The sequence below is a fragment of the Dysidea avara genome, chromosome 13 (genome assembly GCF_963678975.1).
Source record: "Dysidea avara chromosome 13, odDysAvar1.4, whole genome shotgun sequence".
NCBI lineage: Eukaryota > Metazoa > Porifera > Demospongiae > Dictyoceratida > Dysideidae > Dysidea > Dysidea avara.
The window spans coordinates 147,119-170,310 of NC_089284.1; the positions used below are offsets into that span (position 1 = coordinate 147,119).

General features: G+C 37.1%; 1 protein-coding gene and 1 long non-coding RNA gene across 3 annotated transcripts in view; one reads left to right on the forward strand and one right to left on the reverse strand.

Moving 5' to 3' along the window:
* The window catches only part of LOC136242644 (two pore calcium channel protein 1-like), a 109,183-nt gene that overhangs the window by 67,371 nt on the left and 18,620 nt on the right, over positions 1-23,192 (reverse strand). Inside the window, exons 4-11 of the mRNA XM_066034089.1 lie at positions 21,246-21,359; positions 20,275-20,405; positions 19,353-19,441; positions 19,267-19,304; positions 15,213-15,271; positions 12,252-12,425; positions 12,029-12,083; positions 11,757-11,811 (exon numbers count right to left, since the gene is read on the reverse strand). Of these exons, the coding sequence (XP_065890161.1) occupies positions 11,757-11,811; positions 12,029-12,083; positions 12,252-12,425; positions 15,213-15,271; positions 19,267-19,304; positions 19,353-19,441; positions 20,275-20,405; positions 21,246-21,359 (715 nt within the window). The remainder of the gene's footprint in view (positions 1-11,756; positions 11,812-12,028; positions 12,084-12,251; positions 12,426-15,212; positions 15,272-19,266; positions 19,305-19,352; positions 19,442-20,274; positions 20,406-21,245; positions 21,360-23,192) is intronic.
* Positions 12,988-14,170, forward strand: LOC136242645 (uncharacterized). Of its 2 annotated transcripts, XR_010694598.1 has the most exons (4): positions 12,988-13,028; positions 13,111-13,190; positions 13,350-13,647; positions 13,708-14,170. It is a non-coding gene; the product is annotated as an uncharacterized lncRNA (long non-coding RNA). The 2 variants fall into 2 exon arrangements; XR_010694597.1 differs by lacking the exon at positions 12,988-13,028 and having other exon boundaries at positions 13,057-13,190.

Consider the following 23,192-nt stretch of genomic DNA (forward strand, 5'->3'; position numbering starts at 1 on the left):
GTAACCATTGTAGGAGTAACCATTGTAGGAGTAACCATTGTAGGAGTAACCATTGTAGGAGTGCCTTTTTGTGGATTGAAAGGAATCGAGATAAAGACCATGGAGATATGACACAAAACCCAACTTGTGTCAAAATTATGCAATCGATTTTTATGAATAAAACTATTAGTTTTCACGTCTACCAGGCAAACCGCTTATAGCAACAAGCTGAAAATCAGTATGTAGCTGGAATAATCATTATAGAAAGTCCTTGCAGTAGTACAGAAGAATCGGACTACAAACCACTGAGTTATGATTCGAAAGGCAACTACGTGTAGCAATACAAGATCGAGATACTCTAATAGAACAGTCACCCTAATAGAGCATTCAGCTGCGTTTATAACTTACTCCATTGTAGAATTATATTACATTGAAAGTTATTCTGTAGGGAATTCAGTTACAAACAGTTAATCTGATAGACAATTCAGCTACAGGCAAGGAATCCTGTAGAGAGATCACCTAGAAACAAGTCACCTTGTAGAGAGATCAGCTAGAAGAAGTCACCTTGTAGAGAGTTCAGCTACAAAAAACCACCCTATAGAGAGTTCAGCTACAAACAAATCATCCTGTAGAGAGTTCAGCTAGAAGAAGTCACCTTGTAGAGAGAGAGTTCAGCTACAAAGAAATTACCATGTAGAGAGTTCAGTTGCAAACAAATCACTCTGTACAGAGTTCAGTTATGAATGGATCACCCTGTAGAGAGTTCAGTTAGAAATAAGTCATCCTGTAGAGAGATCAGCTAGAAGGATTACCTTGTAGAGAGTTCAGCTACAAACAAATCACCTGTAGACAGTTCAGCTACAAACAAATCACCTTGTATAGAGATCAGCTAGAAGAAGTCACCTTGTAGAGAGTTCAGCTACAAAGAAACCACCATGTAGAGAGTTCAGCTAGAAACAAGTCACCCTGTAGAGAGAGATCAGCTAGAAACAAGTCACCCTGTAGAAAGTTCTGCTAGAAGAAGTCACATTGTAGGGAGTTCAGCTACAAAGAAACTACCATGTAGAGAGTTCAGCTGCAAACAAATCACCCTGTAGAGAATCCAGCTACAAACAAATTGCCCTGTAAAAATATCAGCTAGAAGAAGTTACCTTGTAGAGAGTTCAGCTACAAACAGATAACTAGAGGTGTGCGATGAAAAGCTTAGACTTATCTCAATATTTCCTTTTGAACTTACCTCGATTATCTAACATATCTAGATAATTGAAACAAGTATTTATTTTATTAAAAATGTAACCAGTGAAGTAAGCAAATTACAATTTGAAGTGTAAATTTTTTTTAAATGTTAGTTTTGACACTGTGCCCAGTGGTGGGAGAGCTGGAGGTGTCTACACCATCGGATATTCTTTGGTATACAAGTAATTTACGGTAGTTTACTATTATCTAGATAAATAAACTTATTATCCTTATTTCGATAAGTCTTATGATATCTAGATAATCGGATATCTAGATAATTGCACACCTCTACAGATAACTCTGCAGAGATATCAGCTAGAAACAAGTTATCCTGTAGAGAGAATCCTGTAGAGAGTTCATCTACAAGCAAATCACCCTGTAGAGAGTTCAGCTACATTTCCAGTCACCCAGTAGAGAGATCAGCTGCAAACAAGTTATCCGTAGGGAGTAATTGACATGTAATAAATGTATGTATTATATATATAATTTGTATATTTAATGATAAAATCTGGATTAGTTAAAGTATTTAAAATCTGCTTCATTATTTTCTTCTTGCTGTGGTAAAAAAAGGTTAAAAATCCCTAAAGCTGGCCATGGGTTGGCTTTGGGGTATACAAATACAAAAAGAAGTGAAATCTAATCCAAAACAGACAAGCCAAGCTGTAAAAAAGAGTGCACCCTCAGAAAGGCTGTGGTGAAAAAAAAGATATGAAATTCAAGGTAGCGGCCAAGAAATGGTTGTTAATGGTAAAAATTTAATAATGACAATTCAGGTGAATTTTGTGCCAAGACCAAGTGGCACCAAATTCACCTGAATTGTCGTTATTAAAATTTTACCATTAACCTACCATCACAGCCATTTCTTGGCTGCCACCTTGGATTTCATAATTATCTTTTTTCACCATAGCCTTTCTGAGGGCTGCACTCTTTTATACAGCTTGGTTGTTTTGGATTAGATTTTTCTTACTCCATTGTTACCAAACGTTTACGCATTCTTACCTTCTCATTAATTAACATGGAACTCAAATGTTGTCTGAGTTGTTCCTCATGCCAATTAGTGAACACTATGGACCAAAAATCAGACCAATGATGAACCATGAGAATTACTTACTAACAATTCTAAGGTTTGAAGAACATCACTCGTGAGGGACTAACAAGAGGATTTGTGAATAATGTTTCTAGTAGCTGAAATATGACAACAAAACGGCCTAAAATAAGACACTGTGCATGTGGTCACAAAATTAAGTTTTAAATTCATATCACAAACACAAGACACATTATTTCTTACAAATGGCTCCATCAGGACCTAGACAAGAAGCCAAACTAGTAGTTTGTTTATACAAAATGTTAACAATTTGTTTGATAGCTCTGATTTTTGGTTAAGGAAAATATCTCTTAGTGAGCAAAACTACGCATTGGTGTACAAGTGCAGTTGCTAATTATAAGTGTGTTATTTTTATGTTATCCTGTACTGTTACATGTGTTTTTTTGGACCTTGTACTGGTCCAGTCAACACGCTACTATGTGTTCTCCCAACAATTTTAGCCTATTACCAACTGACACACAACACAATAACACCAAGCCCGCTTAAATTATGAAATTAATTTGACAGTCGCCGTAATCGTAAGATCTGCTTTTTAGCACCATAAAATATGTTGTAGCTGGGAACGGTTACAATAGTAATTTCGATGAAGAAACTTTCTACTGCCAGCAAGAATATTGGTCTACTAAGACAATTTTCAGAGAATGAGCTGATGGAGTAGTTTCAGAAGTACAAAATCTGTTGTGATGCCAATGATTGGTATGATACCATAAAGGCAAAAAAGATACCAATTTATTGGAAGGCAAAGCACTTGCAGTTTAGTTAGAACTGAGTAAAGAAGAGAAGGTAATTATGCAACCAGATGAAGAACTGGAGTTCAGTATTATGTCCACTTCTTTGTTGTCTAACACTCCCTGTATGACAGCTCTGGGTTGGACAGCTGTAGCCATGGCACCAGCTAACTTGGTGGAGTGTCCTAGATGCCCCTACCCCCTTTGGATACTTTCCCCAATGACAACCTCAAACCATATGTCCAAGCTGCCAGTGTTGGGAGTAACGCGCTACTTATGTAACGCGTTACGTAATATTATTACTTTTGTGGTAACAAAGTAATATAACGAAATACGCTATAAAAACAGGTAATATAACTCAAGTTACTTTACTTGCAAATGTAACGCGTTACTTAAGTAACATAGTTACAGTAACGAGTCTAATATTACGTAATATTATTACTACAAGTAACGAAGTTACTAATCTTGTTAGTAACCCACTGAGTAACGCCTAGCCACAACGAAGTAATGAAGCCTACTAAATGAGGCTTATTCACCAGCTACTTACTTATATCAAGACTTGCACATTGTCCAACAACGTATTCGTGTCACGTGATAAGGTGGTAGTTTCACACGTGACAGCTTAAGGCTATGGACACAAAGTAATATAATATGTAATATTATTACAGTTACTTTATTTTATGGGTAATATGTAACTTAACTAAATAGTTCAGCTGCAAGTAATATGTAACTAGTTACTTTTAAAAGTAACTTGCCCAACACTGCAAACTGCTCACACAACTAGCTAAGGTGCGGTTCATTTGGACGTACCCTGGTTGCTGGCATCTATAGTGCACACATTGCATAATTCATGCAAAAACACTGAATTTTTCTATGTTTAGGTGTTAGAACCAATAGTCTAAAAATTCTACCTTGGCTCAAACAAAAATAGACCACAGCCCTCAATAGTGAATAGCATTAGAGTCATTTATAGATTTGAGGTTCGTTTTGTCTTGTTATAGGGAGTTTTTTTAAAATAGTTGTTCCAATACTGAATAAAGACAGGATTAGAATAGGTAGTATTGGAACACTATTTTTGCTGTGACAACACTGAAAGATTGTTTTGTGCACATAACAGACAATGCTGCAACCTGCTCTGTTAGACTTGACACCTGGTCGCTAATTTCTTGCACCTCGCTTGACTGCAATTGTTGCCCAATGTGGCATGGAAACCCACTCACAACTCAATGTGGAAGTAGAGGATTACACATCATGGCATCTGTGACAGGCATAGCTATCTTGTTTAGATCATGTAAGAGACTCCCCAGGATTTAACTTCCATGCATGAAAATCATCAAGACACAAATGGCACTGGCAACATTCAAGAAACTAAATTTCACTGAGTGAATAAAGTGTTGCAGTGGGTTTCTCCACAGAAGCAAACATGACTGAATCATCCATTAGATTGGAGTCAGCGGCAGGTGACAACATCATGGTCAATACATCATTTATATACAAGTATGTAATGACAATTGAAAGGTCACATAGAATAGTGTTACCCATCAGACCCTGGAACAAAGCATTTGCAGAATTGAAGCAACCCCAAACCAGAAAGCAATTTTAGCTTGCATGTACTGGCAACTGCCAATATCCACTCCGGCTGAAAAAATCACAGATCCTGAAAGCTGATTTTGTACTTCACCTGGGAGAGCAAGTGGGTATACACCCTTAACAATTCTTCTAATGAGTTCACGATAATTCACACTGATCCTGATGTCACCTGTTTCATGCAAACAAACACTGCAGGTGTTAGTTTTGGGTTGGAACTATCTTCAGTAACACCCTCCTTAAGTCCTTTTCTACATCCTGACAATAGTTGGCAGTAGGCCCCGGCCAATTATGCTGGCATAATTTAGCATAACAGGTGACTAAAAGCATCAAGCATAATGCCAGCATAATAGGGACGATATTTGAAATTTCAATTAAAATGATACGCGTGCCTGAAAGAATGCAAATAATCACTGCCAATAGTATTATTAGTGCATTTTCACATTTAAAAACACATAATAGAACTTATTAAACCGTTTCTTTGTTGGTTATTCACACATTGCAGAAATATAAGATCAAAATACTCTAATAGAGCAGTCACTTACTCTAATACAGCAGTCAGAAAACATTAATATACTCTAATAAAACAGTCAATTCTAGAGCATAATCTTGATTTTGAAAGCATAACTTTGAGCATAATAGGCTTAATTTTTGAGCAATGCTCAAAAACATAATAGGTAAAATTTTGGACATAGTAGGCCGGGGCCTGGTTAGCATATATTCTGCAAGGAGGTATTTTAGCTGGGTACACAATTGCCAAGCATCCTCTCTGAATCACACTATTACTATTATTTTGGAAGTTGACAGTGTCCTATTGGTGTATGCTGCCTACAGCCCCAATACCAGTAGCAATGGTATCTGTTAAAAGTGTAAATTGGTCAGCAAATAAGCGAAAGCTTGGATAAGTAAGAATAGGGTATTCTGTTAATTTATTAGTAACAGCTGATTGGCATACTTCTTTCCAGGTGAACACAACATCCTTGTGTATACAATGGTGCTGCAATGTCAGCAAAATGATGAATAATATAATTATCTCCAGTGATACGAGTAACTCACTGGAATTTGTGGGAGTGGTCCATTCACAAACAGCAGATTTTTTTGTTGTTGCATATTATACCCTTTTCAGAATATACATGTCCCAGATATCTTATTTGATACACTTTCCAGGGAGAAATGATGTGCAAGTCTTGCAAGCAAGATTCTTACATGGAAAATGTCCCTTTTCTTGCAAGTTGCTCGCATGTATTACAAGTACGGTACTGCCCAAACGCAACGTCGCACTTGCTCGCACATGCAACTTGCTTGAGATTTTAAAAATGGCTAATTAAGGGGCATGACAACCGTTTCGCCTGCAATTGTTGTAAACAAAAAATTGCCACATTGTCTCGTGAGTGAAACAGTTGCCACACCCCTTAATTAGTGATTTTTAAAATCTTGAGCAAAGTTGCGTGTGTGAGCGAGTGCGATGTTGCCCTTGGGCAGTACCGTATCTTGCAAGTCATTTCTCCCTTGGTATTGTCTAAAAATATACTACCAGCTCAGATGTAAAGTTCAGTTAGTAACAGACCATGCCTCACTACAGTGTTCTCCAGTCAGTGAATGGAAGGCTTACTCGTCCAGTGGACACTAGCTGCCCAACAATATGACTTCATCATTAATCATTGCAAGGATAGCAATGCTGACACCTTATCTAGTGAAGGTGAAGGTGTTTGCCAATTTTGGCAGCATCCTACACTCAGATCAGGGTCGTAATTTTGAGAGTTGTACTTTGTGACAGACCCTTAAAACTTTGAGAGTACAAAAATTTCAAACTACCGCATATAATCCACAAGGAGACAGTATGGTTGAACATTATAACTACTCTCTTGTATGTGTGTGATCATATATAATACTTAGTACAACTATCTGATTTTGTGGAAACACATAGAACAGAGGCAGCACATAAACAAAAGTTGTGTTATGATCAGTACAATATATCTTGTCCTACATTTAAATCTTGTTATGTGTATTCTTTATAGCTAACATCGCCCACAGCCAGCAAGCTGGTGGGAGAGAGAGTGGGAAGAACACACCGTAAATGAACCAGTAAATGAACCAACAACATACATTATGTCTGATGGGGAACAAACAAAACTGTTCACATTATTATTATTATATTGTGTAATGGACGAGACGTCAATAACGAGTATAAAGTACATGATTTGTAGCTAAACTTAGGTAAGATTTAAAAGTGTTAATATTGTCAGTTTCTACAACATGATCAGATATTCCACAATCTAATAGCCCTGGGAAATATATAGGAATCAATTCTGGAGGGTAAGTGTAAATATTTCTTACAACTACAGTTAGGAGTGATTTGAAGGATGTGATCATAAGGGATGTCTACGTGATGATTGATAATTTTGTAAAACATTACTAGAGTTAGTTTGTCTCTTCTCTTTTCCATTGTTTGCCAGGGAAGTTTGTGTAGCATGGTTGTAACACTTGAATGTCACAAATATCTCCAAATACAAATCTAGCAGCATTCCTTTGTAACATCTCTACTTGCTGTGTGCTAGCTTTTTTGTGAGGGGACTAAATTACTGCCGCATACTCATACCGTAGAGTCAGATTGTTAAGCGCATGTATCTATTAAGCACATGTATCTATTAAGCGCATATTATTTGTTAATCACATGCACATTTCTTGTAATTAACTATAGATGATAAGTGCACATAGCAAAACGCGATGATAAAGCCACACACAGCAAGAAACGGCAAGAAAAGCTGAAAGTATCCTCAAACATTTACGTTTCCCTTGAGGTCTCTCTTCGCTATGTATACGCAAATCAGCCATCTGGATAGTGATTATCTTGTTCATCACGAAGAATTTTACCCAGAAATGGAGTCAAATATCCTTACATACTGGCGTGGTGACTGGCACAAATTAGTAACTACTCTATTACAATGTAGTGATTCCGTCTTACACTCACCATAATTATTTATTAGGCGTATGCGCCTAACAGATAGTATGATTTTTACAAAAAGTTTTCTCCGAAAATTATAAGCTCATGCGCTTAACAACCTGACTTTACGGTATGTCAGATAGTATTTGGCTTTCACACCTCATGTGCACTGTCCAAAGTTTCTGCAAAAGAAACCCAAAGCTGAATTTGCTCGACCAACAGTTTCTGAGATATGCTTAGCCTAAGACATGAGATAATTAACCTATTTTGCAAATTCCACTTTCTTAATGTTCTGTTAGGTTGATAGTGATGCACATGAGGGAGAAGGTTTGTTAGTAACTATTAGTTGTTCACGCTTGGTAAGATTGAAGGGAAGTTGTCAAATGGTTGACCATTGAGCTAGTTCGTTAAGGTCATCTTGCAGGGTTTGATGGTAGTTTGAATGATGTATACTTCTGTGGATTAAAACATCCTCAGCATAGAGCTTTACTACAGAGTCAATATTACTAGGTAAGTTGTTAATGAATAGCAGAAATAAAAGGGGGCCCAATGCAGATCCTTGTGGTATACCTGAAAGTACTAGAGATGTGGAACTAAACTTGTTATCTACCACTACTTGTTGAAATCTACACTGAGGAAGTCTTTTATCCATTGTAAATAAGGCCTCAGATTCCATAATAGTCCAGCTTATAAAGTATCCGTGCATGAGGCACTTTGTCAAAGGCCTTGGAGAAGCTCAGAAAAAGAATGTCAACTTGGTCTCCAGAATTGAGGTGTGTAACTATGTCATGTATAGTTGTAATGAGCTGTGTCAACAGACAGTGACCTCCAATTCAACCTGCTCTAAAGGCTAACAACATCCCAGCACCAGAAAGTGTCAACCACTGGTTGCCCCCATCCATTATAATTATGGATATGGGAAAATCACCAGCAGAGTCTCATTATCCTACTTGCTATTGTAGACCACCATGCAGATCACTTTAACTAAAGAGTGAGCTTAGAATAGGAGAGGCAAATATGCATGTTTTAACTGTTTTGGTATGCACTAAAACAAAGCTCAAATCAATAGAGCTGTACCGATACCACATTTTGTATCCAATACCGATATCCGACATTTATTGTCTATTTCTGATACAGGTTCTCTCATGAACCGATATGATATACACAGCAAATAATTCACACAGTCAAACCAATATGCATTACATCATAAAGTAGCATGATCACTGTGGCTGTGTTAAATTACTACAATTCATATGCTTTTCAACACTGTAATCCTTTTATTTGTTGGTATTAATGACTGTTCACAAAAGGTTTTATCCAAACTTGTCTGTTTTTTTAGTACTGAACAAAAAAAATCAACCACCAAACAACCAAAAAGTGGTATAAAAACCGTAAGAAGGAGAAAAAAGAATTTCACCAACCTGCGATTTGAACACAGGCCAACCAATGCTAAGTAAGGAGTGCTACGCTAAGGACTCAACCATTTGACAACTAAATCACTTTAGCAAATAATGTACTTTTCATGGTACTTATACTACTTTTAATAGTGTATAAATACATAAGAATTTTCAACTAGAGTTGGGACCATAGCACATCGATAAAAAGTACTGAAACAAGCTGGAGTAGTGCACGATATTAAATCACAGTAAAACAATAAGAAGTGTTATACCCCTACCAGGGGTGGATCCAGACTTATAGAAATGGGGGGTCAAAAATGAACTGAGGCACTACATTGTCTCTGGTTTGATAAGGTGAGACCAAAAAAAAAAAAAAAAGGTCACAGCCAGCTGACAATAGCTGCCCACCTCACCAACCATGCATTTATAGCTGATAAAGTACATAAAAATCCTTAAATAGCTCACTACACACTGTTCTAATACTGTGACTGCTTTATTAGAGTGACTGCTCTATTAGAGTATCTCGATCTTTGTATACTAAAAAATTTTTGGAGGGGGGTCAAGAGCCCCCTTTGACCCTCTCCTGTATCCACCCCTGCCTACTGTGTATAATACTTCTTATTGTTTTACTGTGATTTAATATCGTACACTACTCCAGCTTTTTCAGTACTTTTTATGGATGTGCTATGGTCATTACTCTAGTTGATAATTCCAAATTTTTCTGTGTACTTGTTTGTTAACTTTTTTGTAAATAATTATTACGACTGGTGAACCCACGCATACCTTGAAAGAAATGGTGCTGTGTGCCCCAGCTATATCAAATATCGTCTGAAAAGTGAAGTATCCATTATGCTTCGTTTTCAGCTATGTTCAACCCATTACACAGCATATTGGATCAAGAACTGTTCGAAAAGCACCTCTGCACAATCCATGCATACCAAAAGAAAGAAATGTTGCCGTGTGCCCCAGTTATATCATTTATCATCTGAAAAGTGAAGTATCCATTATGCTTAGTTGTAAGCTATGTTCAAACCGTTACACAACAGTACAAATCAAGAATTGTTTGAAAAGCACCCCTATAACCAAAATAACCACTATGAAAAAATACGGACGATTCTGTTACGAAGGAGGCCATCATGTGCTACCGCCAAATCAATACTTTTCGCTGCCAGCAAAGATGAATGGGATACAAAGGAGGACACTGGTATGTCCATGAAGAATGCATTGTATGGACTGTGGTATGCCAAAAGGCACCTCTCGGGCTGAAGCGACGTTGAACAGTGAATAAATCAAGCCTGTAGCCTTAGCCATTATTGAGCTACATTTGTCAGAAGGCATCAGTCAATTAGGCAGTCAGTAGAAAATTCCATTAAATAAATAATTTTTAAAATTCCGTAGCAACTTGTTGAAAGGTTTCGGAACAATCTGAAGTATCCATTACTGCCTCACTGTCATCAGGGAAAATTGAGGCTGATTTTTGGGTGATGTTATTTCGTGGGACACGCCTACTCCTTTGTGGTCCCTACTATACAGTACTATCGTACTGTATGATACAACTTGATATAATATCGGTATCGGTACAGCCCTACAAATCAATGAAACCTATACACTATCAGATTCGCCTTTCCATGGTGGCATCGTTCAAATGACTTGGTGATTTGTGTTGATTGGTGACTAATTATAAGTGCAGTGGGCACGTGCATACACTGGAGCTACAGAGTAAAAGAACAGTGTACTCAAGAAAAGTATGGCACAATGCGCTAAGAAACTAGTACAAAGAGAAAGACACAGCCAACTAACCTGGAAAGCCATAGATATCAACATCGCGCGTGATGTCTTAATACGAGATTTCATCATGGTCACCATTCTTGAAGGCATGATAGTGAAAGTAACATGTCTAGATGGGGTTTTAGCCATAGAGGTTCAATGTGGACCACTCGATCAAACTAAGAAGGTATTAAATCTGGGCAATCAACAGCGGTCAGATTTACAAGAGGACACAAAGATATGTGGGCTATTTTACGGGCTCATTTTTCATTTGGTATAACGAAGTTCGATACTCTCCCTACCATTATAAGCTCTTGCAACAATGAAATGGTCAAGGCAAACTTTGTTTCTACCACATAGTAAATAAGCACCCATAACTCATATGCCTTATGCTGTACAAGCACAAAACAAAGATTGCTAACTCCATAGGACTTTAATTACGGGCTCATTTTTCACAAGGTATAGTGTAGTTCGATACTCTCCCTACACCATTATAAACTCTTGATTGTTGGAATGGCCTTCTTCTTTGTCCACACAGAGATGTACAGCAAAACACTATACTTTGATCGATTTGTGAGTTCATGGTCAACAGACTGAGCCAAATCCCATTTTCAAGCTTTTTGGGTTGTGAGTTATGATCAATTAAATAAGAACCTGGTGTTTTTCGCTGTATTCTTGCTGTACAAATTTATTCCTGCTTCAACTGTCTAGCACTATAACTCCATGACTATCCAGCACAAAAGGCTGAAACTTTGGCTGTCTACTCCTTTGTTACTACAGATAACAGAGATTCCATAAAATGAAATTTGAGGAATGTGTGAAAATGACTCAGTCAGCTACACTTAGGTATGCAAAACTATTACATCAGTCTTTTGGCACCAGTGTGTCACATTAATTTTATATGTATAAAATATTTGGATGCTAACAAACTTTCCCTCACACAATATATCATACATTAACCAGTGCTAAGATATCCAGATAAATGATAGATACACATTAATATTGATACTCACAAATGAAAGGAGAGTAGCACTGCATTAGTTTCAAATAACTCTGAAGTGGCAATACCTATGAAAAATAGCAATTACAGTACAGTACAAAACAAAATTTAAAAAAAACACTAATTGTATCATAGCACAACTTCTACCCACATTTTCACACAAACACACAGAGAGGCGCAGGCGAACACACACACACACACAATACACATGCACAGACACTGCACACTGATATGCACACTCTTGCATACTTGCATGTATTAGTGCAATGCACAGTTATTGCATACCCTGTGTTTTGTTCCCTTAACTGCCAACACTTGAAAAGCATGACGAAGAGCACTTCTAAATGGTAAAGATATCTTAACATACACACACACACACACACACGTACACATGAACACACACACATGTACACATGAACACACACACACACACACATGCACACATGCATACAGACACACGAGTACATTCATACAATACATATATAATAACTTGCACAAACAGACATACCTTCTATGCAAGTACAATGATCTAAATTTCTTTTTCTGAATATTCTGGAAGGTGCTGTAGACAACAGCCAACAACACATTAGTGATGATGTATAATGTGATGATTAAGAATATAATGAAGAACAATGGAGCTAATGGCTTCCTATTGTATGACTCCATCATGACATCAGGAAAGCTATGTAGGATAGATAATACATAGCTACAATATGGCATTCAAAGGCAGAGAACAGTACTCTAAAGTGGGGAATTATGAAAGTGACTGTCATTAAATTTTAGGGAGTACTAAAATTATGCTATGATTGAGAGTATTTTCAGTACATTTGAATAATGTATTCTATATGTAAATGACTAGCATACAAGTACAGGGTGATATAGATACATCAGTACATGAAAGCCTGCAATACACTTGATTCTGTATAGATACATTCTTTGATGCAGTCATTGCACTGCAGAACCAAAAGTATTATGCTGAATAAGTAGTTAGGTAACTGCCCCATCAGATTAATTCGGTTTCATGCACTCCTGATATTCACTTCAGGTGGTATTGCATTGTCATGTAATCTGTAACTCTAATCCTAATACCGGATAAACAGAAATTTTGATAAATAGAGTATTTGGCATTTGCTTATTGATTTACATATGGTGATAGTTTAATTTGTGCATCTAGTAAAGTGGAGTTCCATTTTCATGGTATTATTATTATTATTATTATTATTATTATTATATATTATAATGTGCAGAACCTCAAAAAGAGTGTGTGGCACAACATTACAAGTGGGTGAGTTGTGGGAAAGGGTGGTGTGACATATTACAAAACAGTTCGTACATACAGTCATGTTATTATAAGTGTTCTTTTGAAGTGATCTAGAGTTGGAGAGTTAATGGTTTGCTGGCTAAGGCTGTTCCACAATCTGATGGCTGACGGGAAAAAGGAATATAAGTGAGTGTTAATTCTTGAGTAAGGGAGCTGATAGCAGAGTCGATGATGGCGAGTGTGGGAGGTATAAGGGATAAGAAATTGGTTGCAAGGCATATTTATCAAGTTATTAGATATCTTATACATCATTGTAGCTTTTATGCATGCTCTTCTATTTTGTAGACTTTTCCATCCAAGGTTGTTAATAAGGTTAGTTACACTAACAGACCAAGAGTAACTGTTCGTAACAAATCTACTTGCACGCCTTTGAATCTTTTCCAACATTAGGATATCTTTTTGAGTATGGGGATCCCAAACTGTGCACGAATATTCTAGAATTGGTATAACTAAGGATTTGTAACAGGATTCCTTGATGTGGGATGGACAGGATTTTAAATTTCTATGCAAAAATCCCAAGACAGAGCTTGCCTTTTTGGAAATATTGGAGATGTGCTCTGACCAGTTCAGTCTCTCATTAATGGTAATTCCTAGGTATTTAACTGATGAAGCTTGTTTTATAGCTGTACCATCCATTCTATAGGTTATGGTTAATGGTGAACGTTTGTTTGTGATGCAAAGAAATTCGCACTTGTTAAAGTTAAACAGAAGTTGCCAATCCTTGGACCATTTGACCAGTCTGTTGATGTCATCCTGGAGAAGGTTTTGATCATCTCTGGTTTCGATTTTGCGATATAATAAGATATCATCAGCATATAGTTTGATTTTGGAGGCTATATTTAGGGGAATATCGTTTACAAAGCATAAAAAAAGGAGGGGGGCTAAAACAGTTCCTTGGGGTACACCAGATGTTACTATGGAAGAATTGCTACTTGTGCCATCTATTGTTACTTTTTGACTTCTATTATAAAGATAGTGCTTGATCCATGACAAGAGGGGGCCTCTGATCCCATAATGTGATAGTTTATTGCATAGTCTGGAGTGTGGTACTCTATCAAAAGCTTTTGAAAAGTCCAGAAAAATGCAGTCCATTTGTGCATTATCATTGAGGCAGGTAGCATGTGCATGTGGCTTTCTAAAGATATATAAATGCTCAACTTGTTGTAGTGTACTGTAGAGACTCCTTCATATGAAAGGGAGGACAGAGATTTATTCAACCCATAGCCAGCACAGCAGCCATCCAAAAAGGAAACGTAGTGATTGGGAGCATTCTCCATGCAAGATCTCTACTGAATATATCTTCACTTCCTTGAGAAGGCGTTAACCTAGTTTCATGCCCAGGCCTCTTTGTTCCCATTTTGTATTTTTTTGACATTACAGACAACTGCAGACTATTGTTTGATAAACTGCAGGCTGAGGTTTAGTATATTGATAGTAATAAAATATGTGAAAGCTGTGCCTCCCATACAGGTAAAGTACTACTATAGCTAGATATCTGACTATAAACTGTTTCGCCACTATCTATCTTAATTTGTAGTTATCAGATTTGACAAAGCTCCACTTGGACATACTTTTGTTAATCTTCATATTTGATGAGCTTGCTAGATGCACACATGCACTTTGCTTCTTGACTTGACCATGACTTCTCATACATGCCAAATTGGTTAAAATATTAGAAACATGAATAATAGAGATAGCAAAATTTTAATTTGGCAATTTTGCAAACGTTCATCAAATCACCAATTTTAATTCCACGATAAAATTTCTTCTCATATGGTAAATCGACAAAAAGTACGTTGGCTATTGGGTAACTACAGTATAGACTTATTTTCAGAGCACAGGACACAATGAAAAGGCACTGCTCCTCCATTCTACAAAACAGGGGAAATTGATCTCATTTTTTTCCTGCTATTTATGCCATTATATGTAGCAACATATTTTAAATATTGGTCTTTAATATTAAAAGTTACTACTACTTACAATTCAGATTTTATATATGAGTCATGCAGTTCACCAGTTGGTCAAAATCTGTAGAAGTAAATTTTATGATATATCTTCCAGGCACTACATTAATTCCTTAGTGGTGCACAGTACTAATAAATACATATGATACAGTACATTTCCCAGTGTGTGTGTGTGTATACATACTTGGCAGTTGTTGCTGCTATGTATAGGCTTATGAAGGATTCTCGCAATGAACTGAATTGCTGTGGGAACAATACATTTAATATTAATACTAGTGATGTGTAAAGTAACCAAACATGCCAGATTTTCAATGAATTACATATATGGGGGATCACTAATATAGTAGTCATAATATTGAGGTGTAATGTATTTTGCGGACTGGGCTCACACACTGGACTCACGCACCGAACTGGAAACAGCTTTTAAACAATAATCTAGGCATTATCCATCCCTTGTAACACTGGAGACACTACTATTGAGCTACAACTGCTGGTACTGCTCTTCCTTACCAGTCAACAAACTAGCGCGTGCACTAAGTAATTAGAATACACTTACGATACACGAGTACTAGCAGTGATAAAGCTTGTTAGAGGCCATTGTTGTAGTGTAGATGTTTCCTTTATTACTTTAGCACTAGTGCTAGGGTTGAAGAGATGAGCCAGTAATAATTCTTAGCAGGGTGGCACCATAGATAATACACCAGTCAATATACCCACTAGATTGGAAACTGCGCCATGCACCCCATAGACTTTGAACTAGAACCAGTGTCCATAAGCTGGTTTTGCGCCTCAACAAATTTAATCCCATTACAGCTGAACTGTGGCATTAACAACTTTATTTTGTAATGGGAAAGACTTGTGTTGTCATTTGATAATTGTTTGGGTAAGTTTGACCACTTCACATCACTTCAGGTTAGAAGTCTTACAAAGACAGATTACCTGCTTTGGGGGAAGCACATTCTTGGCTAAACTAAGTGTTGTAGGTAGAAAAAGAAAGTATCACAAAGTTAACTATGCTAGCCTCAGCTAAATACAGTAGGAGCCATTAAAAAGTTTACACTCTGTTTGGTTTTAAAAACAGTTAAAACAATAGTCAAAATTAATATTGTCACAAAAATGTATTTTAACAAAATGGTCAGTATTGTTATAACTTTGTTAACAATGGTGTTAACTCTCACAATTGTTAAAACAATAATTTAACAAATCTTATCATTAAAACAATAGTTATAACAATTTGTATTGTTAAAACAATCATTTTAACAAATCAAATTGTTAAAACAATAGTGTTAGCAATTTGTGTCTGTACTTTTATCAAATGGTACGGTAGTACCATTTAAGTAGGGATTGTAGTGAAACTTTCGAGCGCTGCTTAAACTTTCGCCTTCAAAAATCATCCTAGAAACATTTTATGCGATGAAAATCACCTTTACGGAATATTACTAGTCCATATAATACATACCACAGCATTAAATATAACAAAACACTTACAGGTGGCTGGATATAGAATTTTTTTTTAAATCACCAAAACTCGAATTTTAGTCTCACTGACTGCCTCACTGACCACAGTCGCAAGGCTAGAGGCCAAACGAAGCAGCGTATGGTCACCATTTTACGTCACAATAACAAACTCACCAGTTGGATGTGCCTTTTGGGGTTCCGATGAGTGTAGGTCCTCTGCGCCTTGTCTTTTCTTTTATCTTCAATCAGGCTGCTTGTCTTCTTCTTCATCCAACGAAACCATATCGAGGTGTTAATTTTCCGTATCAACGCTTTCTTTCAGCAGCATATTTAGACACCATAGAATTATTTCAGAGCTGGATTCAGAAGCGCTTCAGTCTGGTGTTACTATGAGAGGTACACTTGCTAGATATCTGCAACTTCACGATTGCGATCCGGTTCACAATAGGTTTACAGCCACGCTAACTAGGGACCTGCTAATTATGCTGGTATGATTATGAGCATAATAGGTGCCTGAAAGCATTGAGCATAATGCTAGCATAATAGGAAGAATATTTGAGCCATACTACAAACCCTTGATGGTCAAAATACATGTCACAGAAAAAGATCGATATACTCTAATAGAACAGTCAAGAACTCTAATAGAACAATCAGGCAGCTGACTGTTCTATTAGAGTAAGTACTTATACCAATTTTCTGTCACATGCATAATTATTTTGAAGAGCAAAGATGTTCTTTAGCCACTTAATATGTGCCCATAACTGCAAATTTTTTAGCAAAACATAAGAAATGAAGCATAAAGCTTGAGCATAATTTGAGCATACAAAATAGGTAAAATTTTTGAGCAGTGCAGCATAGCATAATAGGTAAAATTTTGAGCATAATAGGCGGGTCCCTAAATAAAGATTTATAATAGCGAAAGAGTACTGAGGCCCGACCTCTAAACAATCTAGCTAGCTATTTACTTAACAATCTAGCTAGCTATTTACTTAACAACAAATAAGATCACTTCAGGTCTAGCTAGCTGCACACCCCTTGGCTGACTCGAGATATACTCTAATGCAACAGTAACTCTAATACAACAGTCACTCTAACACAACAGTCATGTATGATAGAACAGTTACATTGTTATGGTAGACATAGTTATTTTTATAAGAGAAAGAAGCAAGCACAATATAAAATTAGTATTATTGTTCTAAAGAAGACAGGTACAACAACAGCAAGGTCGACGGCTGGAGGCACACAGGGATACTTGTATCTAGAACGTGATCCCCTGATACACATGACTGAAGAGTGCAGCATGGAGAACTCCAAACTACAGTGAAGCCCGCCCATCACCACAGAATATGGGGAACTCCACTTCTCATTGAGCAAATGGGCAAGATGTTTATAAGTGATGGTATCTGCGCATGCCTTTCCCATACCTACAGATGTGGAAAATACAAGTGGACTAATACAAGTTACATTGTAGCTAACTGAGCTACAACAAAAAAAACTATACAAAATAGTATTTTAAAAATTGTTAATTTAAAAGTGAAGTAGGGATTGATGCAAAAAAGTAGTGAAACAAGAAATGAATGATGGTGTTACAGCATGGCTCAGTAGGAAAGTCCCTACTTTGGCACACTAGCTATTATTATTTTGTTCAATGCCAAAGTAGGGACTTCCCACTGAGCTATGCTGTAACACCATCATTCATCTCTTGTTTCACTACTTTTTTGCATCAATCCCTACTTCACTTTTAAATTAACAATTTTAAAATACTAGTAAACAATTTAAATGGTTTAGCCATTGTTAAAACCAGAGTGTAAGCTTTTTAATGGCCCCTACTGTAATACGCCTTCCCATAACTTCTTTGGCAGGTTTTTTGAGATACTACATTTTGACAAAACGGGAAGCGCATTTACTCTGTGATTCTAAACAGTATCGCTACACACTTTATACTACAAAGTCATCAAATAATACTCTGTAGACTGGTCTGGGTGTGAATGGCGTAGCATACAGGGTTTTGGTGCTTTCCTTGAATGTGTCCAAGCCATCACATCTTGCATTCAGTTTTGCTTCTACCGTTCGGACAATAAAGAACCAATTTGCCTCGAAACTCGCTTTTGGCTTCCAAAATGTCTTGAGAAAGAACCATTTACCAGCGGTGAGTCTTGTTTCACTCAGAGAAATTTGTCTTGTTATTGAAGGAATTGCAAAACCAGCCAGTAACCAGTGGCGCTAACTAGTTTCCAATCCAGGGGGTACATTATCTATGGTGGCACCGCCTAGGGTGGTGATGGGGCTATACAAATAAACTGGCTCATCACTACAGCCCTAATACTAGTGCTAAGTACTGAAGCAGCAAAGCAAAACATCTATGCTACAACAATAGCCTCTATATCATGCTTTATCACTGCTAGTACTCGTGTATTGTAAGTGTATACATGCATGCACTAGTTTGTTTACTTATTATTTATTTATACTGCTTTATGGCAAATATTCCAAGGGTTTGCAAGCAACTGGTGCTTGCAGCCCAAAACACAAATATAGTAACTATTAATTTACAATTGTTGACTTGTAAGGAAGAGCAGACCAGCAGTTGTAGCTCAATAGTTGTGTCTCCAGTGTTGCAAGAAATGGATAATGCCTGGATTATTGTTTAAAAGCTGTTTCCAGCTCAGTATGTGAGTCCAGTCCAGCAAATACATTACACCTAATATTTGCCAAATCATTAACCAAAGGTATTACACAACTGCATCATTGTTTTATCTTTCACACAATGTTATGTCACTTACAAAGTTTGTTGGTGAAGTGGTAGCAAAAAGGTAATACCCTAAAGACAAAACTCAATAAAGAGTCACATCATTGCTACAAAACGTACCAGAAATTGCAAAAAGAGCAATGAAGAAGAATAAAAGGCATAGAACATCAATAATAGGTCCCAAACACTGGAATATTTGCCGCAATATCCTACAGTAAAAGTAAGAGGTTTAACATGTGAAAATACTGTTGTTCTAGATGTACGATTCCATATACCTCATATAAAAAGAAACACAATCTCTGATTAACACCAGCTCTTATCATTTACTTAATAGTAGTGATCAGTTTATGGTCAGCATTTCCATTAAAGTATGGAGTAAAACATCCTTATATATGAAACCCATCTAAACCAGTCACCTTTTAGGCCAAAATTTTTGGCCAGTAAGCAGGTGGCTGATTTAGATCGCTGGATTATTTTCTATCAAGTGGCCACAAGACAATGTTGAATAAGTAAACATACAGATGTACAGGTGTGCTCATCACAGGCTAGCCATGAATTCACACCTGATTTTCTAAAATTGGTTTGTGTCTATGTGATTATGTGGCCACACCTCCATTAATTTCAAGCTGTGTACTAGAGGACTACATTCTATAGACTATATAATTGTTGTGTGTAATGGGAAATAATCACTGTCTCTGGGGCAATACAAAACATGGTAATTACACACCTGCAACATCATGGGCTTTTAACTGGATCAGATAACTCAATAGAGGGAGATGTAATGAGCTTGTTTCTACTAGTTAATGTATGATGTCACAAGCAGCTGGGAAGGTACAACAATGACCTGTGGTCTAAATAAGTTTGACATCAAAACACAGGGTTCTACAGAAGTATGTAACCCTCTGGCCTTGTGGTAGTGCCTTTGCTTTTCTCAGGTGCCACAACACTATGCTTTGAAGTCTAACTATTATATAGAGAGATATGCACACATACATACATACACAAGCATATTGCATCCAAATATATGTACCAGAATTAGTACCTTCTCACACCAGGTAATATATTAGAGTCCAACACAAATATTGGACGTAGTGCTCTGGTCACATGTATGTGAGCTTCACCCCTTCCCAGAACAACCAGTGCCTCCACCAACATTACAGCCCACACAATGCACTATAAAAACACACACACCATACTATATAATACTGTATATGTTTCAGTGCAAACATGAAGCAAATATAGCAGCAGAGCTTGGTGGGAGGAAATTCTTCCAAATCTGCAGTGATAGGATTTTGATGGGGAAACGTTTTACAAATTTGCAAGTAGTTATGTGCTGGATGAATGATTTGGCAAATACACTGCTCATTTGTTAAAATTAATGTACCAAACTTTCCTGCTATAGAGTACATGTTTAATACCAAACAAATTTACTACATGACTAATTATAACAAATGTTACCACAGAGTCTGGTTGTTAGGTGCAATTTCTTAACATACTTCTCAAAATAACATAATTATGCTTATTAAAAACCTTGTCATGAGTGTTTTATAGATTGATTTTCTTGGGGGGGGGGGAGATTAATTTGTATACCGATGTTTGGAGTCCAGTTCCTGTGTAAATCCAGAATCAGTTTCATACAGCAGAAAACTGTTTTACTTGGTAAGCACGGTGACATTCATGTTTTTATTAGCCATGTACCATGTAAATTTCAAGCTTGCCGAACCTCTAACATTTCTTCTGTTGCATAGCTAACCTTTGTGTTGGAGCTTCATATTCGTCTGCACGTACCTATCGACCATGATTAAGAACAAGAAACAACTATGTGCTTAATATACACGTGCACTTAACAACCAGGTTCTATGGTAATTACATAACTTTCAAGCTCTACCTCATGAACAAAAAATGTCTAAGGTTTAGTTTTAGATAGAACCCACATGCATAGCAAAGCCTTCACAATGATAATACCTACTGTACTATCGCACATAAATATATTAACATATGATTCATTGGTACCTTAAAAGTTGTCCGATAATGCTTCACAACAAACTTTGGCTTAATCCACAATAGTTTCAATACTACATCACTACTCAGAAATAGCAAAAACAGCAGCTCCAGGAAGGGAGCAACCTACATACATGAAAGCAAATAATAGAGCCAGTTACATACATATATGTACCACCTTTACATCTCACTTCAAAGGAAAGAGAAGGTATACAAATGCCATAAAGCACTGCTATCAGCACTCAAGAATGCATTAAAGAGAAACAGAAGTAGTATTACAAAAATACATTTGTAATGCAGTAGGACAACAGTTTATGGCCTTCTTCTTTGTCTACACGGACGCGCACAGGAAAAAACTATACCTTGGTTGATTTGCTAATTTATGGTGAACAGACTGAGCCAAACCCTGTCTTCATAGCTTGATTTAATCGTCGAGTTATGATTGATTATATGAGTACCTGCTGCTTTTGTCTGTTTCATAGCTGTACAAATCAAATTTATTCCTGTTCCAACTATCTAGCGCTATAACTCTAAGACAAACCATCACAAAGGACTGAAACTATGGCTGTCTGCTCCTTTTGTTACTACAGATAACAGAAAAGCAAATGTACAAAATAACCAGTTCGCTCAGCTAGTTGCATAATATGATTTTAGCACTAGGTTTTTCATTGGTATGCAAAGTGCTATGAATACTATGTAGTAAATTAATGCATTTGTTAAATTTCCAAATGGCTCAGGGCATGCAGTGCCTATATGCTATTTGAGGAAGGTGAAGTTGAAATATCAACATGTAATGAGCATAATTACACACTATCACAGCAATTTAAAGAGTTTACGTGACTACAGACAAAAAATGATGTCATCTTCCGGTATCCGGACTATATAAACTGCCACGTGTCTCCTCTAACTCGGCTCTTTGTAGACTTTAAGCTGCAACTCTACTGGAAGTATGATCCAGTACATCAGTTATACCTATTATGTAGAACAATTGCACATAGCATTACCTATAAGTGTATGGGAAGTGAGTGGGAAATGTTGATATTTCAACTTCACCTTCCTCATGTAATTCCTAATAGCATGCAGGCACTGCGTGCCCTGAGCCATTCGGAGATTACATTTCGGAAGGCTCCATCTCAATATTAACATGTAAGTTTGAAGCTTGGACAGATGACAAAACTGCTGCCCCAAAATATGATTTGTCAACTGATTCTTTGGTTTGACGACAGTAAAACTTTTGTAACATTGTTGCTGACAATCAATCTGCTACATTCAAGATGTCTGCTGTTGTTACCCCAGCAGCTGCAGCTGTGAAGCTTGAAACTCCCCTGACTGAATGAGCTTTAAATACGTTAGTATCAATACCTGCTTCTGCCAAGCATGTTTTTAGCCATCTGGCTATAGTACTGCTAGTGACTGTGTCATGCTTCCCAATCCAAGATAAGAACAACAAGGATTTCTTATTCTCTGATGACCACATTCTAAACTCCTTTGTTCTGGCCTCATATGCTTGCAGTGTTGTCACTGGGAAAATTGTCTGATCTTCTGGATATCTAGGATAAAAGAAGTCTGCCAGAGGCTTTGATAGCCTACTCTGCTTAGACAAGTGTTGGTGACACCTGCCTCCGTGAAGGAGCAAACACAAATGTCCAATTTACTTAAGTCTACAGACCTAGCTGTTCTAGTCAAGGCCAACAGCATAACTGTAAGCAGGCGGAGTGACAATGTGTCATTCTTACCCAATCCTTTCAAATAGCTTAGTACCACAACTACTTCCCAGAAGGTTGAATATTTTGCGACAGGAGGTCTCTCATTAAACGCACCTCTAAGCATCCTAGTAATCAAAGTAGCCATCAACCTTTGAATGTAGTGCTGAAATTGCTGATCTGTAGGAATTCAATGATCGGTAGCGATATCTGTCTTAGTTAGAAAGTTTACTATGTCTTCTACAGGTCCCACAGT